This window comes from Neofelis nebulosa, chromosome 2 (assembly GCF_028018385.1).
Source record: "Neofelis nebulosa isolate mNeoNeb1 chromosome 2, mNeoNeb1.pri, whole genome shotgun sequence".
Lineage (NCBI taxonomy): Eukaryota > Metazoa > Chordata > Mammalia > Carnivora > Felidae > Neofelis > Neofelis nebulosa.
The window spans coordinates 3,217,339-3,236,532 of NC_080783.1; the positions used below are offsets into that span (position 1 = coordinate 3,217,339).

General features: G+C 50.3%; 1 protein-coding gene across 14 annotated transcripts in view; it reads right to left on the reverse strand.

Annotated features, from left to right (window-relative positions):
* Positions 1-8,487: 8,487 nt before the first annotated feature.
* The window catches only part of LRRFIP1 (LRR binding FLII interacting protein 1), a 141,200-nt gene continuing 130,493 nt past the window's right edge, over positions 8,488-19,194 (reverse strand). For 13 of the 14 annotated variants that reach the window (XM_058700035.1, XM_058699996.1, XM_058700029.1 and 10 more), the window contains 5 exons: positions 15,161-15,210; positions 13,469-13,586; positions 12,517-12,596; positions 11,326-11,430; positions 8,488-9,362 (listed from right to left, as the gene is read on the reverse strand). In XM_058700035.1, coding sequence (XP_058556018.1) covers positions 9,252-9,362; positions 11,326-11,430; positions 12,517-12,596; positions 13,469-13,586; positions 15,161-15,210 — 464 coding nt within the window. In that variant the 3' untranslated portion in view covers positions 8,488-9,251. The remainder of the gene's footprint in view (positions 9,363-11,325; positions 11,431-12,516; positions 12,597-13,468; positions 13,587-15,160; positions 15,211-19,194) is intronic. The other variant, XR_009253857.1, reaches the window with a different exon arrangement.

The window sequence follows — 19,194 nt, forward strand, 5'->3', positions numbered from 1 at the left end:
CTCCAGGCGAAGCCCGCACCGCGTGCTGCCGCGGGGCCTGTCGGGTAACGGACGCCGGCGCACCGCCCACCGCCCGGCGGGGGCTCCCATTGGTCGGCGCCGGCAGGGGCGGCGCCGTGATTGGCCCGGAATGTGGGCGGGGAGGCGGGAACAAGGCAGCCGGCTGGCGGTGTGCCAAGGCGAGCGGGGGAGGCGACTGTGGCGCGAGCGGAACGCTTCCCTGCGGTGCGGCCCCAGACCGTGGTGTGGACGATGTTGTCTGCACGGGCCCAGCCGCTCCCTGTGCGGGCCCAGAGCCCGCGGAGTCCTCCGCCGGCAGTGGCGGGAGAGCCCCCGGTGCCAGCTGTGGTCAGGCAGCCCTCCCCGACAGGTGTCTCTTCCTGCGCCTGGCACACCGCCGCTTCGGGCAGTCCGCTAGGGTATCCCCACCAGGAGGGGCCTGGGTGAGATGCGCAACATTGAAGGGAGCACCAAAACCCAGTCATCAAGACCCCATTTCAACGCAGTCCTTTAAGGAAATCAAAATCCCAAGTAGTGGAAAATCCCAAGTATGGTTCTGCAAGGCACAGCTATCCCGTCTTTAAAATGGGCGTATTTTTTTCATCCCTGGTGGATTTTTTTGGCATTAACTTTTTTTAAGTTTATTTATTTTGAGAGAGGGAACCAGAGGGGAAGGGGCAGAGAGAGAGGATCTGAAGCAGGCTCTGCGCTGACAGCAGGGAGCCGGATGAGGGGCGCGAACTCACAAACCGTGAGATAACGACCTGAGCCAAAGTCAGATGCTTAACGGACTTGGCCACCCAGGCGCCCCTTTTGGCATTAATTTTGATTTTTACTCGAATCATTATGTTTTGAATTTATTTTTTTTTTAAGCTTTTATTTGAGAGAGAGAAAGTGCAAGTGTGTGTGTGTGGGGGGGGGGGGGCGGGTGGAGCAGAGAGAGAGAGGGAATCCCAAGTAGGCTCCACACTGTGAGCTTGGAGTCTCGTGTGGGGCTGGAACCCACAAACCCTGAGATCAGGACCTGAACCCTGAGATCAGGACCTGAGCCGAAATCAGATGCTTAACCAACTCAGCCCCCTCCGGCACCTGTCTTTATTATTTTTTTTAAGACTGTTTCTTTTCTTTCTTTTTTTTTTTTTTAATTTTTAAATTTTTTAAATTTAAATTTAACTTGAACTTACAAACCACCGAGATCATGACCTGAGCCCAAACCAAGAGTCGGAGGCCTAACCGACTGAGCCACCCAGGTGCCCCAGACTATTTTTTTCCTTAAAGATTTTATTTTTAAATAATGTCTACCCCCAACATGGGGCTTGAATGTATGACCCAGAGATCAGGAGTCTCATGCTGTATAGACTGAACCAGCTAGGCGCCCCTAAACTTGTTTAAAATCATTTAAGATTGTGGGGGTGCCTGGGTGGCTAAGTCGGTTGAGCATCTGACTTTGGGCTCAGGTCATGATCTCATGGTTCATGGGTTTGAGCCCTGCGTCTGGCTCTGTGCTGATAGCTCAGAGTCTGGAACCTCCTTTGGATTCTGTGTGTCCTTGTTCTCTGCCCTTCCCCCATTTGTGCTCTGTCTTTCTCTTTCTTGAAAATAAACAAACATTAAAAAAAAAAATTTAAGATTGTGCTAAAAGCTTATCTTTATTATTTCTGGGGGGGGAGGGGAGGAGGGGGGAGGGACAGAAAGAGGGAGAGACAATCCCAAGCAGGTTCCACATTGTGAGTGCAGAGCCAGACTCGGTGCTCCATCCCACCACCCTGAGATCACGACCTGAGCCGAAATCAAGAGTCCCGCGCTTAACTGACTGAGCCACCCAGGTGCCCCAAAGGCTTAGTTTTCTGACATCATCTCCACATTTCCCACCAGCCCTGGGGCAGTGGGATCCTTGCTTCTCTTCACCAGAGTTCTGGGACCCTTAGAGTCTAGCCTCGGCCAACACCTCCTCTGCCCGGCAGCTCTAACGGGTCTGGACTCACATCACTGACTTGGGGCTTAAACTGTTGTGATGTGAAGTTTCCCATTTTATGGAACCCATCAATCTCTTTGTGATTTATTGCGGTGATTTTCCCCCCACCCCATTCCGAGTTCAGAATGATGGCTACTTACACAACAGGTTCCTCTTGCCTTTTAGGATTTGATTTTTTACATTTAATTTCTCCCTTCTGACTTTTATTAAATGTTTTAGCATCGTGAAAGTTACTTGTGTCCGTGGAGAAAACGCAGAACAGTGTGAAGAGGAAAATAGAAATCCTGCGTCATCTTCTCACAGGGCCTCACTTTAGAAGTTTTAGGGGTGCTGCACGGAGACACCACTGAGATCCTCTCCCACCCCCCACCCCCCTTCAGTGCCCTTATGCTTGCTCACCTGAGCTGTTAACACCTCATGCCACAAACACCTACTGACGTCCTGCTGGGTACCAGGCGGGCTGAGGAGTACAGGGCCTGAGGCAGTGCATCTGAAAGGACACACTCTCTAGCTGATGGCACGGAGAATTCGTCGTGGGCTGGGATGTGTGGAGCAGACTTGAGATTCAGGACAGTGGCGCGGAGCCTCAGTGGCACGGAGCCACAGCCGGGGGGTCCTCCGGGAATGCATCCAGTGCCCTGAGCCAGGCTGGCTGTGCCCTGGAGGGGACCTGTCTGTCTTTGCACCTTTGTAATATCTGTTGCACCTGGTGGAGGCTACTCGCTGACCCCACAGGGGCTTTTATCAAAGTTATCTAAGCTGGTGGTATTTTTTTTTTAACTTCCAGATGACTATTAGAACAACTGTGAGATTCACACCCCCTTCCCCCCAAAAAAAGAAAAAACTCAGAGCGATTTTCCTAAGAAACGTATTAAATCTCTACATTTGGGAGAAAGTTAACAATCTTTATGCTATTGACTCTTACTATACATCTCCATAGTATTTCATGCTGTATATCTCAAAGCAGAACGCACAGATTTCCTCTAATAGCAGAACGCACAGATTTCCTCTAATACAGGTTCCCAGGTATTAAAAGCTCCTTCTGGAAACTTTTTCTTGTTTTGATTCGGCTCTTTGAGTCATTTGTGCGGCTGCAGGCACCTTTGCTGAGATGAGGACTGGCCGTTTTCGCCCAGCTAAATCAGATTTTTCCCACATATTTTGTTTTCACATTGATGTATTCACGGGTGCATTCTCCCGTGTTTTACTTTGCTAAATCTTAACTGTGCTGACTCTTGGGAAATGCTTTTCTGGGTCTGACCTTTTGTTTTATATTAGGTATGCAGAAGCCAGACTTTTTTTTTTCCCCCCCACAGACTGGGAGGAGGGAGCGATGATTGTTTTGTTCTTTTTATGTTCCTTTTTAAAATTAGAACTAGGTTTAAAAAAATTTTTTTTAACACTTATTTTTGAGAGACAGAGACCGAGCATGAGCGGGGTAGGGGCAGAGAGCGAGGGAGACACAGAATCTGAAGCAGGCTCCAGGCTCCAAGCTGTCGGCACAGAGCCCGACGCGGGGCTCGAACTCACGGACCGCGAGATTGTGACCCGAGCTGAAGTCGGGCGCTCGACCGACTGAGCCACCCAGGCGCCCCTAGAACTAGGTTTTTAAGATTAATAAATTAAGGGGCGCCTGGGTGGCGCAGTCGGTTAAGCGTCCGACTTCAGCCAGGTCACGATCTCACGGTCCGTGAGTTCGAGCCCCGCGTCAGGCTCTGGGCTGATGGCTCCGAGCCTGGAGCCTGTTTCCGATTCTGTGTCTCCCTCTCTCTCTGCCCCTCCCCCGTTCATGCTCTGTCTCTCTCTGTCCCAAAAATAAATAAAAAACGTTGAAAAAAAAATTAAAAAAAAAAAAAAGATTAATAAATTAAAATGTCTGGGTGTGGGAACATTAGACCACACGATCTTCAGCCCCACTTAGTAAAATCACGGTGGGTGAGGAATTACTGCTCTACAGAATTCCAGGCTGGGTGAGGCAGGTGAGAAAACCCCTGCAGGCCAGAGCCAAGAAGCCAAGGCGGCTTTGCCCTGGGGTAGTTTACAAGACAAGCTCAGGCAGAAAACTCTCAGCACCCCAGCATTGGGGATGGGGCAACATTTCGTTCAAAGCGGAAGAGAGCCAGACAGGGGTGCGGTCTTCAAAAGGCAGAGCTCAAGGGGGAGCGGGGGGGGGGGGTGGACTCCATGTGTGCTCATGGCGGTGGTGATGGGCCCAGAAGGCTAGCGGTGAGGGGCAAACACAAACCTCAAGATCCCTCCTCCCTTATCCTGGCACCCACATCTAAATACAGAATACATGCCTCTTGAGATTTAGGGAGTTCTTTTTTTTTTTTTTTTTAATTTTTTTTTTAACGTTTATTTATTTTTGAGACAGAGAGAGACAGAGCATGAACGGGGGAGGGGCAGAGAGAGAGGGAGACACAGAATCAGAAGCAGGCTCCAGGCTCCGAGCCGTCAGCCCAGAGCCCGACGCGGGGCTCGAACTCACGGACCGCGAGATCGTGACCTGAGCCGAAGTCGGACGCTTAACCGACTGAGCCACCCAGGCGCCCCTAGGGAGTTCTTTTAGCGTTCTTGGAACCAAGGCCAATGTGGGCGGGGGGGGACCCCCCCCAAAAAACACCAAGCAATTTTTGGACACAGAGGCATGAACTGAATTCTAACATGACCTACCGGAGATAGCGTCAACTTCCACAGGTAAAGGGTTTAGTCCTCCAAGGCTCTCCTCGCCACCCCACCCCCCACAGGCTGTCACCTGTGCTTCTGACCAACCGGCTACAGATTGGAGGCTCCAGTGGCCTCCGCTTTAGGTTCAGTTAATTTGCTGGGGGGGGCTCACACGGCTCACAGACTCAGAGAAACACACTTACCAGCTTATTAAGAACATGATACAAGATAGGAAGGAAGAGATCTATCGGGTGAGGTCTTGAACAAAGGAACTTCTGTCCTTGTGGAGCTTGGAGGCTAGGTTGGTGGCCACCCACGGGGATGGGCAACTGCAAACAGAGACACTCAGCCGCTCGGGACTCGAAGAGCCTGCTTCGTACTCAGTGCTCTCGGGGACAGAGGAGGAGCCACCTGGCAGGTGGTGAGGGGGGCTATTCTGGCAGAGAGGGGAAAGGAGGAAGCAGTGGGGGTTAGGAACCGACCGTACATAGAGATCATACCAGCCAGCAGAAAGGCAGTGTGGGGGCAAGTGTGGGGCTGGGGCTTGGGACAGCCACCTAGTCCTCGAGAGACTGGGAACAGGGTGGAATCTAGTCCTGGAGGCTCTCGGACACAGGGCAGAGTCCCCGACCCCTGAGCTGGGGATCGGGCTACAGGTGCAGGGAGCCAGGCAGGTCCACAGACAGCAGCTCTCGCTTCCAAATACCCAGACAGGCATGTGCACCCGTCTGGCCTGGCCATTTGGAGAAACACGCCAGCTGCTTATGCCCCAGTTTGAAAATCTGAACCTGGCTGTCTCCACCTGGCATCCGACCCCATCCCATGCCGCCCTCTTCTGTGGTTATCAGTGTGCGTGGCCATTCTTTTCCTTGGGACCACCGCCCTCTTAAGGTGGGCATCCGTCTGCTGTCCCCCAAGAGCTCAGCACTGCACAAAGCAGAAATCCGTATTTGCTGAATAATAACATAAAATTTCAAAAACATCAACAGTAAGTTTTGATTCTGTAGTTTACATTTCAGATGATCAGAATGCGAAATCACAAACAAAAAATGGAAACTAACACCTCCCAGCGGCTCTGAATTGCATCTGACTTTACCCATTTCTATTGTCCACTTAGCATGTCTTTTTAATGGTCTCTCTACATCCCAAATGCCATTTTGTTTCTAAAAACGAAAACACTTTGTAGGAAACATTCAACAGGGATCCTGGTCCAGGTTTTCAACCAACTCTTTTCTTCTCCCAATTTTCTAATTCAGCTTAAAGCTGTGGTTCTCAATGGGGGATGCTTTGGCACCCCACGCCCCCAGCAGACACTTGGCAATGCCTGCAATACTTTTCTTGATCACGACTTGGGGTGGAGCCTGTTTGCCTTCAGTGGGCAGAGGCCAGGGATGCCGTTCAACAGCTCCTGATGCCCGGGACGGCAGCCCAGCAACCAAGCGCCATCCCGCCCAGGGCGTCAGTAGTGCGGGGTCGAGAAATTCCGGGATGAAAAAAAGCTGGCAACAAATTCCCATAGCTGTATCTGAATCTGAGGAGAAGCTGTATTACGTGAATAGATTTGAATATCATGTTCTATCTTCCTCTGGATTAGGAAGTGTGCCTAAAATGGATCTGCTCTTTTTGCAAAGATGGGTGTGAAAGGTAGACACGGAAGGTTTGACCTGTTTGGAGCCGCAGTTCTGGGAAACGTCATCTTCCCAGGACTGGGGAGACAGGGAGCCCCCCTCCTACCAGTGGCGAGACTTCCAGCCAGTCCTTGGGCTCCGGCCTCTTCATCTGTAGCCTCACAGGGTTTTTGTGAAAATTAATTCAGTGAAAATATGTATCTAACTGCCAGGCCCGTGGAAGTGCTGCGTGTGTTTGCTATTATTATCTGTGATCTCTATATGTGGATATTTTGCTGGTTAAACATAGTTGTATTAAGATGTCGGTTGTAGAAGAAACCTCGATCCTCAAAAAATTAGAAAAAACCCTACCCTATGACCCAGCAGTAGCACTGCTAGGAATTGACCCAAGGGATACAGGAGTACTGATGCATAGGGGCACTTGTACCCCAACGTTTATAGCAGCACTTTCAGCAATAGCCAGATTATGGAAAGAGCCTAAAGGTCCATCAACTGACGAATGGATAAAGAAATTGTGGTTTATATATACAATGGAGTACTACGTGGCAATGAGAAAGAACGAAATCTGGCCCTTTGTAGCAACGTGGATGGAACTGGAGAGTGTGATGCTAAGTGAAATAAGCCATACAGAGAAGGACAGATTCCATATGTTTTCACTCCTATGTGGATCCTGAGAAACTTAACAGAAGACCATGGGGGAGGGGAAGAAAAAAAAATGGTTAGAGAAGGAGGGAGCCAAAACATAAGAGACTCCTAAAAACTGAGAAGGAACTGAGGGTTGATGGGGGGTGGGAGGGAGGGGTGGGTGGGGGATGGGTATCGAGGAGGGCACCTGCTGGGATGAGCACCGGGTGTTGTATGGAAACCAATTTGACAATAAATTTCATAAAAAGAAAAGAAACCTTGAGGATAAGACAATGAAGTCAACATCTCTTCCTTGCCGGCTGGCCCACTATGGTCTGAAGAGGGTGTTGGAGAGACCGTGCAGGAAGCCAGGGCTCCCCACTCCTGGTTGCTTCTTTCTAGTTCACAGCGCCTGTGGTGTGCAACGTAGGCCACCCAGAGGCGCTCACGCTCCAGCAAAGTTAGCTCCCCAGTCCTGGCCCCCGGTTTCCTGCCTGCTGGCATCAGCCCCCGGGCGCCCTGTGACTTGTCTGTCCTCTCATGGGCGGTGGCCCCAGGCCCTCCAGTGAGGTCTCAATCCTAATTTGCCCTCTCTTGGGTGTTCTCCCTCAGCTCCAGGACATTCTCTAGAATTCTCTTCCACCCTTTCTTCGGAGTTGATGCCCTGCGGTGGGCCGATCATTCTTTATATTAAATTTTCCCCAAATTTTCTGGGTTTGGACCGGACCCAGATATATGGCATTCCTGAAAGAACCCGGAACGCTTAACGCTCATTAAGTAGAATTTCAAACTCGGAAGGCTTTTGAAAACCAACGTATTCTGACAGATCTTAGGTCAACGTAAAAACCACGTTGCTGTGGACAGTTGGGAGCTTCCACGGGATCAACGCAAGAGGAGGTTTCTGTACAAATACTGGTCCTGAACACGCATCAGCTATAGCAGGTCTGTGGGCACCAACCGTGGACTGGGGATTGGATGATCTGATCAATGGAGTGCTCAGGAAGGAGATCTGAACTGTAAGCTGTCCTCGGCGTGAGGAGACACGAACCCCTCTTGTGCCCTGATGCAATATGACCTTGCGGGTCCTGGACCCAGACGGTGCCGGGGACGGGCCCTCGTGACCTCCAGCAACGTGCTGGGAGCATTTTCTCAAACGTAGGCGCCCAACCCACGTCGCCCACACCAGCACTCTCCCAGGGTCAACACAAGGTATAGCTTCGGGTGACCCTTGGTTTGCGCTCGCTAATGTCCCGAAAAGGTGGCCCGCGTCACCAAGCTGACTTCAGGTGCAATATACACAGAGTAACTAAAAATTAGCAAGTAGCCAGACTTTCTCTACTTCTGTCCTTGAGGAAATCACAGTTGTCTCTAGCCTGTAACTTCCTCAGTTTATTTTTTATTCTAAGAATGCCAATTCTTGGAAGTGAGCTCTTCCGATTCCTGTGAATATACTCTTTGTCTTTTCCACAGGGCAAGGGAAATTAATTGATTTGATAGGCTTAAAAACATGACCCCACGTGTACAGAACAATTAATATGAAATAAAGATCTTCTTTCTCAGTGGGAAGAAAAAAAAAAACACAAACCACATGGCTAAAGTCTTTCAACATTTCATGTTTTAATTTTTCTAACAGTACATTCTTTAAAAGAAGTTAACAACTTCAATTCCAAATATAAGGATTAAACAATGCAAATGGAAAGCTGTCATTTTTCGGGGGAGCTATGGCCTAATTACCCTGGAAAAAAGTATCCTTATGATTGAACCGATGCAAAAATCCCTTAGAAAAGCTTCATTTGTTGCCTGTGAAGAGTCTTCTTAAGGTCACTTTTACTTCTAGACCATCCCCTTGTTTCGAGTGAAAAGAGTTTCGCTTGGTAATGGCTTGTGGTTCCACAGTGTTTTGTGTACGAAAAGCATAGACTAAGAGATATTACTGAAGTCGCTCACATTTGTAGATTGTGCCCCCAAAGGAAGTCCCGACACCGTGACATTTCCCCTCAGTTTTCAGCAAGACACAGGAAAAGAAAACCCAAGTCCCAGTTTAGCCTTTACTTCGACTGCCACGTTCAGTGGGAGCCCGGAGCTCCCGTGGGCCCGATGTGCTTGTTAAAACGACCTGCAGGTTCGGAGAGGCGGCCCCGCCGGGGGGGGGGGGGGGGGGGGGGGGGGGCGGGGGCCGCAGACAGAGGCATCTGGTGGCCGCGGGGGCTCCCGCGGGCGGGCGAGCAGGGGAGCCGAGTGCCCGGCGGGCCTTCTCAGAAGCAGGGGAGGAAGCAGCAATCCCGGACGGCGACAGAGGCCAGCCCGCGAAACAGCGCTCGCCGTCCGCCGCCCAGGCTCGTGTGCAAGGCGGGTGCTCACTGCTGGGACAGCAGGGCACTCCTGTTTGCCTTCATCTTCTCCAGACGCTTCACTAAGTGGCCGTTGCTCACCTCAAGCTCTTCGGTTTTGTCCAACGCGCAGCGCAGCTGCAAACAGAGGAAAGGCCGCTTTGAGGAACCCGCTTCCCCCAAACGTAAAAGGGTCGCCCAGATTCCAGCCTACTGGGAAACGCGGTCGTAGCCCGGACCCACTGAGGTCCTAGAGGTCCATACGTACGCATCTGTGCGTGGATGTATTTTTCTGGACGATTCCTTAAGTAACACAAAGGCCAAGACTCTGGCCTCGTGAGTCACTAGGCAACAGTCATCCTCTGGAACAACTTGGCCCCAGACTCCTATGACACGGTCTTGGGGGTCCTGAGGGTCTCACAGAAGGTAAGGGAGGCAGAGAAAGAAGAGTGGGGCCCAGGCCAGCTGCGGGAGTCCGTCCCCACAGCCTGGGCAGCAAGGCTTCTGCAACCAGGAAGGAACGCCTGAGGTCAGGACGGTCTTTCCTGGAGCCAGGGCCGCAGAGCCTGGGAGTCAGACGGAAGCCCCAACAGCAGGGAGCCACGTGGACCAGCAGGCAGGTGCAGGTGCCCTAAGGTGGGGGCCGGGGAGCGGGTACAGCAGCCACGCGGTTGTGCAGACACGCATTGTGGGAACAGGGTGTGCAGCCCTACTTCTGATCCAAAACCTCCAGGGAGGGGGGCTGGGGTCCCGAGGTTAGCCCCCTCTGCGTCCCCTCTCACCGGCAAGGGCAGAGGCAGAGGCAAGCCCTCTCGGCAAGAAATTTCCCCAAGTCTGGCCTGGAGTGTTCCTACAAATGCCGATCAAGCATAGATTCACAAGACACCCAACGCACAAAGGACAAGCCATCTGACCAGCAGAAGCAAGAAACCACAGGGTCAGGCCCTCAAAGACACGAATCCATCCTCAGACGTGGAAAACGGAACAGCTGTGTGTGACATCTTTGTTTTTAATGTGTATTTTTGAGAGAGAGAGAGAGAGAGAGAGAGAGAGCGAGCATGAAGGGAGGAGGGGCAGAAAGAGAGAGAGAGGGACAGAGGATCCAAACCAGGCTCTGCGCTGAAAGCAGTGAGCCTGATGCGGGGCTCGAACTCATGACCCATGAGATCATGACCTGAGCCGAAGTCAGACGCTCAATTGACTGAAACTCCCCCCCACCCTGTGTATGACATCTTTAAAGAAATAAGGATACAGTTAACAAAGAAGCAGGACCACATGTGACCACACAACAGGAAAGCATCAGGAATGAATACACTTTAAAACCAGAAAAGGTGAACCGGAAGATTCGTCACCAGTGCAGCCAGGAAATGGGAAGTACAAGGTCAGGTGGCTAAGAAATGCGCGGGCTGCAGGGACGGTCCGCCAGCCGGCCTTGGCCTCGGGTTGGAACCCCCGCGGGGGAGTGGACACACCAGGGAAGAGGAATACTTAAGGAGGTCATGGTTGCAAACTTTCCGTACTTGACTTAGAAAAAAGACTTCCTGGGGGCACCTGGGTGGCTCTGTCGGTTGAGTGACTTCTGCTCAGGTCATGATCTCACGGTTTGTGGGGGTTCGAGCCCCACATGGGGCTCTGTGCCGAACACCCGCTCGGAGCCTGGAGCCTGCTTCAGATTCTGTGTCTCCTTCTCTCTCTGCCCCTCCCCACTGTGCTCTGTCTCACTCTCTCAAAAGGAAATAAATGTAAAAGAAAAAAAAAAAGAAAAAAGAAAATAGACTTCATGGATGCAAGAGACACCACACGCTCTTGAGCCAGCAGAACAGCAAGAAGCCTGCACACAGCACACTAGGGTGAAGTTGTAGAAAATCAAAGACACAAAGAACTCGAGAGAAGCTCGTCTGTAGGCGGCTGGGCAGAAGGACAGACAGACTCTCAGCGGCAGCCTTGAGAAGGCGGCCCCATGGAGGGTGGTACCATGATGACCGTGATTTGGCCCCAGACTCCCCGTGACGTAGGCAGATGTCCCCCTCCCTCCCCCCTGCCCCGTGCTGCCAGCTGGACAATCGTCCCGCTCTCCCGGGAAACAGCCTAGAAAATTTACCTCTCTTTGGAGTTTCCGCTTTTCAGCCTTAAGTTCATCTTCTATCTTTTCGGCGTTTTCGGCTGCCGATTTATAACGTGATACTTGACTCTCTAACCTTATTACCTAAAAGGAAGGGAAACACCGTATGTATAAATTCATAGGCCTGTTTTCTTTCTCCAGTTGCGTTATCACATGTGAGACCAAGGGGTGTGGCTTAGGGAATGGGGCGGGGGGACAGACGATGCAAATCGTATGATCTAGCATGTTGGGCTATCGTGTAGGTTCCAGCCACGCAAGCTGTTCAGAGCACCCCCCTGCTGACACCTGCTAGGGCCTCATTCCCTCTCTGACCCCTGGTCCAGAAGGGTGGCTCCCACAGTGCTGCTGTCCCCTTCCCTCCGTGGGGCCATCCTGCTGGAGAAGGCAGGTCGATGCAGAACGACACTTAGGCAAAGGACCTCCGCTCTGGTCCAGTGTCTCCTGGGGTGGCATGGTGTGGAGGTGGCAGGGGAGAAGGAAAGCCCAGGAAATAGCAGGGGGGAGGAGTCGGAGGCTTTGGGATGGCAGTCCCCAGCCAGGTCTGCGGCGAGAGACAGAAGCAGCCACGGCCCAGCGGAGACCCTCGGTCCACGGAGGCCACAGCATGCTTCCTAAACTCCTTCCGTAGGATGCCGTTCTCACTTCTCTGTCCTCCAACATTCCCCAGAGTTCGAGCCACGCAGACCCATAACTGAGGGGGAGAGAGTACCATTTTTAACTCTCCCTTTGGTTAGGACGCAGTTTGCCCCAAATTTGCCCAGCAGGCTGGAGGCAATGAATACCCCAAATCTAGAACCAGAGAGAGCCACCTGGTTGGGAGAGAAAGACGGAAAAATCCAGGCAAGAGGAATGTCGCTGCGTGAGGTGTTTTAAAATTAAATAAATTCTCTTTAAAGAACAAACTTTAAAAACTTCCCAGCCACTTTAGTGATTTTCTACAACCAAGCATTGTTTATAAAGGGTGAGTATCCGTTACAACAGCCCGAATCCTAATAGTGATCTTCCCTTCCCTACTCTCTCTCTGCAGGAAATACACGGAGGACCTTTTTTGGTTCTAGAAATCTGTCTGCGCCTCTCGGTGCTCAGCCTTTCCGAGCGAGTTCTAGCGAGTACAACCTGCTCAATCATCACTGTCACTCTGCCCAATATTGCTTCAAAGTGTGCACGTACATTTTGTTCTAATGCTGTTATCTCTTGCTCAGACTTTGCAAGTTTAAATTTGAGGTCGCTGATCTGTCTGTTGGCATCCCCTAAAGGGTGAGAGAGAAGGAACACGTGTTAAGCTCTTCGGGCTTTTTGAAGTGTTGAAACAATAGTCACTGGGAACCCAGCCCTTCCTTAGTAACCGGCATGCAAATCTGTTAGGTCCTGGCCTGTGGCCCCACACCTGGTGGGGCTGAGACAGGAGAAGGCACGGGTTCTCCAGGAGCCCAGGATGGCAAGTGCCAGGCAGGAGAGCACCTGCGGGCACAGAGGACGAAGAAATGGTAGGGGTGGGGCACACGGGGGGGGCGGGGGAGACTGGGAGGAGTTTTATCTCCTTTAAGCTTCTTTCTGGTTTACGTGTATAGAAAAACGCCTTTGAATTTTTCCATACAACAGGCTGATCAAAAGGCAGTTATAATCGGGGCGCCTGGGTGGCTCAGTCGGTTAAGCGGCTGACTTCGGCTCAGGTCACGATCTCGGGGTTCGTGGGTTCAAGCTGTGCTGACAGCTCAGAACCTGGAGCCTGCTTCGGATTCTGTGTCTCCCTCTCTCTCTGCCCCTCCCCTGTTCACGCTCCGTCTCTGTCTCTTGAAAATAAATAAACATTAAAAAAAAAAAAAAAGGCAGTTGTGTCCAGCGGAGTAAATCCGGTTTCTCACGGGGCGCCACCTGGTGGTATCTTGGCGCACCTGTTCTATTCTTTAGGCTCAGACAGAAACATCCTTGCTCCACCCACCTGCCCATCCTTGTTCAATCCCACACGGAAACTTCTTTGCACTCTTGTGCTCAAGGGTTTGGGGGCAGCCAAGGGGAACACCAGGCTTTTTTTTGCGAGGATGGTTTTTCTCTTCCAGCACAAATATGATAAAAATAGGACACGTAAAGCATTCACTCCTACACAAGGGTTGACATTTACTTTGTAGGTCCATTACATGCATGTCTGTCCCGTTTTCTAAGACGTCATCTCCAGGACGCAGATTGTCTAACTTGCCATTCTTCTGTCTCTCTTCCAGCTGCCCTTTGAGTTTCTTAATCTGAAAACACCCACCGATAAAATAGGTGAATTTCTCTATTCTCAAGGAGACTGAAAAGCTGAGCTTAGAGCCTATCAGGAAGGAAGCACAGTGTAAAGAAACAATACCCCATAAATACAATCAGATGTTGCTCTGGAGTTATTCCGTGCGTCTGCAAGGTGCCAAAGAATAGGGGTTACGTGACGAGGTACCAGAAAAATGTAGTAAGAGGTTATGATCTACCGGCCGCCTGAGTAGGGAGTCTCTCCTCTCTAATAACCAAACCAAGTAAATGAAAAACTTTGGCCGGTTAGTGCTTTTCTCAGAAAGTGATGGCATAACGGGTGAAAATGAAATTAGATTTACAATATCAGACATACGTTATTTTGTAACTTGGGGTGAAAGGTTATTTCTCAGTTTGAAATTCCTCTTGAGTTCAGGAGGAGATGGTACATAAAACACTTGAAGTGTTCATCTAAGGGTGAGGAAGTCGGTGTGCCGGGTCACCTTTCCTTTATTTACTAAGAAGCCAGGAAGGACCTTCTGGATCCCCCCCAGGCACAGAAATACTGTAATTGTGTCGCCAGCAGAACCGTGTGGTCGCGCACAGAGCCCGGTCAAGGTGCAGGGGTGCCACCTTCAAGGAGCTGGCCCCTGCAGAGCTCTCCTCTGCCCGGGGAGAGCCAGGTAGAGCGGAAATGCAGTCAGCAGCCAGGACTGCAGAAAGTTACGGTGTCTAGGGGAGTCTCCCAGCCCTTGCGCTGTTAACCTCCGTCCCCCGGGGACCTGGGGGACCCCGCCTCCCCGAGCGACCAGCACCACCAAATCAGACCCCCCGCCCCATACTGACCGTTGGTGCTCTCTGCTCTGAGAAAATAAGTACGGAATCGCGATGGATACACGTTCTTAAAAGATCAAAGGAACCTCAATGCTGCCACCACATTGAGCGCTTTCCCCGATTTTGAGGGAACTCCAAGAGAATTGTCACAAGGAAGGCAAAAATACCTTTGATTACGCTCATGAAGGAAAATGGAACTGAGTTTCCTTAGAAAGTGACTGTGGCAGGGCTTAAGAACTATGCTGCATACAAAAAAAGACCAAATGGGACAGCTGGTTGGTTAGTGTTTCCGGGGGTGGAAGAGAGCCATGAAGGTAAACCCCAATTAAAACAACTTTGATTGGCTGGAACAAGAGAACATCTGCTGGAAAGGGGTGCTGATCGCCCAGAGATCCCAAAACCGACTTCTCTGAGTCGGCGGAAGTGAGAGAAGTGGTGTCTGGGGTGACTCAGTAGAGAGCTCTTGCCTCGTTGCCTCAATGGCTAATCTAGGCTCTTCACATAAATATTTATTTTAAGTAGCAATTTGCATGGAGGATCCCAAATTCAGTTCTGTGGCCTTGAGTCTTTGGGGACACCCTCTCTACGCCTCGCATGACCTATGATGCCCTACTTGGATAAAAACGGCAAGAACACAGGTTGGCTTGATCATCTGCAGACATGACATGCTAGGGTTTTCCCGACGAAGGGAGACGTTCAGGTGCCCCCCCCCCCCCCCCCCCCCGCAGAGCTCATAAAGTAATAAAAAGATTGTTACCTGTTCCAATAAGCATTCCCGTTCATCAACAAGCTTTTTCAACCTAATATCTAAAGAAACCAAAAAGACACAGGTTGAGGTGGCTCCGCGTAGGGCACCTTTCAGCAGACCGCCAAACTGAAGAATGAGCATTGAGGTTAGTGAAACGAATGATGAAGGTATTATGCACGTACCACAGCGAATGAGGCCACAGACAGGACTGGGGAGGACGTCAGCCGAGGGAGGTTGAGTTGGGTCAACCTCCTACAACATGCTTATCTCATCACGGGTAGCATCCGGCTGCATGCAAACAGGCTAATCTTCTACTTTGGGTTAACATGCAAGAGCAACCACACTGCAACACAAGATCTCACAGGCTTCATGGTTTAACATCATTAGCAAGGTACGAACGCACTGGGCGTCGTGGTTCATGTCAGGGGCACTTTCATTGTCCTCGACTTTCCGAGTTTATATCCCAGGAGAACTTCTTGCTCTCTTTTCTCTCACAGGCTCACCAGTGTCAGAGCTCTGACTACACGTCCCACGAACCTTAAGTCTGCTAACCCGCTCGTCAAGAGCGGATACTGTCTCGAGACAGACGCGGTAACGCTCCAGGTCCCCGTCACCCTCCCCCACCCCAGACAGAAGCATCTCAGGATCCGTCCCCAACCATTTCTTTGAAGGGGTGTTGAGGAATACGATCTCGAATACAGAGGAGACCAAGGGCTGGGTTTGGGCAAAACCCTACACCACTTTAAAGGACACATCAGGATGGTGCGATGGGGACAGTGATGCTAATGGGTCCTGCACGGTCACTGTGTCCCCGCTCAGCTCGAGCAGGTGTGCCTTCACCTGCAAAGCCTCACGGGTGTCCCTCAATACTCCATCCCTCTTCTACAGGCGAGCACCCGCGGCCCAGAACAGCTAAGAACTGTCCTCAGGGCCACACCCCTCACCGCGGCCTCCTCTGTTGTTCCAGATCTAAACCGGGACCTCGGTGTCGGAGCGCGACTCCCGGTCCCAGACTCTTACTCCCGAGGGGACACTGCTCTCACACTGCGCAGCTCTGACTCACCACGTGAAAAGGAAATAATCTGTATAAAATGCAATTTGTTTGCATCTAAAAAAAAAAAATCACCTGTCTCACATGGTTCCCCAAGTTACACGCTTTCTCTAAGTTGTTTTTCCAAACACCCCAAGTTGTTATGTTCAATTACAAAAGAACTAAAACCAGAAATGTCAACCATCAATTTATGATCTTCTGGATTCCATTTTAACATGCATAATCAAATTGCTTCTGATATCTTATGCTTTCTCTTCCGCAAGCCCACCCAATGCTGAAATGAAATATAAACTCAGCTCTTTGTTCAATATTACTTTTTATCTTATAGTCTATATACAAAAACCGTAGGCATCGTAAGAGGCACTGAATATACTTGGAAATGATCTTAAAGCTCACCTACGTATTGTGTGCTTTTATTACGATATTTCTTTCTATTAGAAGACTCCAAATATCCTGGGTAGCAAGTACAAAACCAAGGTTAAGATGTAACAATAGCACCAGCCAACAAAAAATAAGGGTAACGTGACCCTCACTCTTATGGCGAGAATATGGAAACAGAGAAGTAAACTTTCAAGGAAGAAAAGTCTGGAAGCGGAATTGGAGAGGAAGTTTAAAAACTAAATTGTTCGAAGAGAACGAAAGAGAGAAAGGAGCAAATTAATTTGGTACGAAGAAGACAAAACAGCTTTTTGCTGTTTTACAGGGTTTTTTTCTGCAGGTTTAAAAACCAAGCCCGGTTTGTTGATTGCACGGTGGGGCATCGTCGGTATGCTTACCGGAATCCTTAACCAGAGTACCGCACACCCACCTTTACCCTGTATTTACCAAGTGTCACCGCTCATCGTTGGCCCATAATACTCAGTTACGAATAGACGTAAACCATTCATTTCAAGACCACAATTGCAGCTTTTAGAAACCAGGCATCAAAGAAAACGAAGTCACGGTGTTTCAACTTCAGACTTTTCTCTTAAACGGAGAAGTCAAAATGAGCTGGCTATTAAAAGGTCTCAATTCTTTTAAAAAGCCGGGTTTTTCTGTGTTAAACTCCAATAAACCTTCCGGTACACAAGTTAAGACCCGTGGAATGAGAAACTCTCAGAGTGACAAGGTCTCGGGACAGGGGGCAGCCAGTGCAGAGCGCTCCTGAAGTCTCTGAACCCCTGTTCTCCTTGGTCATTCTTCTGGCCTGCACATCATCACCCCATCTGTCCAGGTACAGCCTTGTCAACCACCGGCAGCCACCACTGTCCCCGAGCCCTCCTCCTCTGTGCTGCTTTGCCTGGATCTGGCCCACGACTCAAGACAGCGGGTTCCAATTCCATTTTCAGAGAGCAAACGGAGACGGGGTGGCAGGGGCGATAATAATACACGGCCGGGAGCATAATTTCCCTTGTGGGGATTAATTTCAGCCGTCGTGGGCCTCAGGCCTCCTCTCCCCACAGCAGAGGACAAGCCACCTCCCCTCTGCATTTGCAAAGAGAGTGAGCAGGAGGCTGAGGTCTCTCAAGAATCCACTCCTGCCTCGCACTGACTTAGTTGGGACTATAACCCACGTGGACGGTTTTCATCGTCCCTGGGGTCAGCCTCCCCCTGGCCCCTCCAAGACAGCCTCTCCTTCCAGCAAAAGGCAGAACAGGGAAAGGTCTTTCCCCGTGTTTACAGGCCTGAGAGGTCTGTACAGATGGGAACTGTGTACATCAGCCACCACCGAGGTCATTCACATCTTGAAAAAAATGTAAGCCTTGCTGTAAAAGGCACAGTGGATAGAATGAAAAGGAAAGTGAGTGAAAGCCTTGCTCCTAAAAGACACAGTTTTCACTATATACAATCATCACACACCGAATAAGCATATAGTCTAACATAACACAGGCACAAACACCCCTTCCTCTCCTTCCAGAGCCTGGACATTTGGAACGAATCTCACTGAGGTGTTCCTTGTTTCGATGGCGTGCTGTACAAGGTGGTCTCCTAGGAGAGGAGTCTATCTGTGTGAACTCCCGGAACCAACACTCCAGGGTCCTCGTGACCGTGGAAACGTAAATGTTCAGGTTTTCTGTTCACCAAAACTCAGGGCAATACATCTCATTCCTAACAACTCTTGAAAAAAAATTTATTGATTCTCAGCCTCTATCGTAATAGCCCATAATTCAAAATTCTGTTACCTTTCCCTGTTTTCTGTATATACTCATAATTACACTTAATTATGCTTTTGAAGGAAGAGTTCCATTTTATATACAGTGGTATGTTCTGCTTTGGGGCTGGTAAATATTCTCGTTTTTTGATTTAAGGTATCAGTGATCACCGCTTTGTTCTGGATCATACTGACATCTCAGGGGCCTGGGTTGCTCTGGGGATGGGGCTGACAGGTAGACTTTCCATTCTTTTCTGAGTCAATCTTTTGACTCGGAATCTTTCCAAATTGCCTCATATGCCTCTGTGCATTCCTGACCTGAATATACCTACGGTAACGATTTCTTGGTAATTTTAAGGGCCTTCCTGTGGACACCAATCGCTGTGCCACAATGTCATTTCCCCCTTGGAGCAGGGTCACTGATGTTCACACTGAAGGCTCTTAGATTATCAAGAAATGGGTTGGCTGTTCAGAATCCCTTTCTTCTTTCTTTGCTCACTTGCTGATTCTCAGCTGTCCCCGTCCACTAGGAGCTGGGTCGTATCTGCCCGTCTACGGGCACAGTGCCTTCCGGATATGAAGCGATCAAAAAGTCCATTACTTAAGTGAGTGAGTGGATGATCGACCCCTGGACAGCTGGCCTGAGGGGTATGAAGCATGCCACAGTGCCCTTACATATGCTGTTGAGTAACAGAGGCAAGAAAGCCCTTAAAACGGTTGGATGATGTCACCATTTAGTGAGTTTGGTTGTCGAATCACCTCCCCAGGGGCCTTTGGAAGTAGGAATGGGAACTGCTCGCAAACGTGCATTCCAGGGTGGATGCGGCTTTGCTGAAGTTACAGGCAGCCGCCGACCCCCTT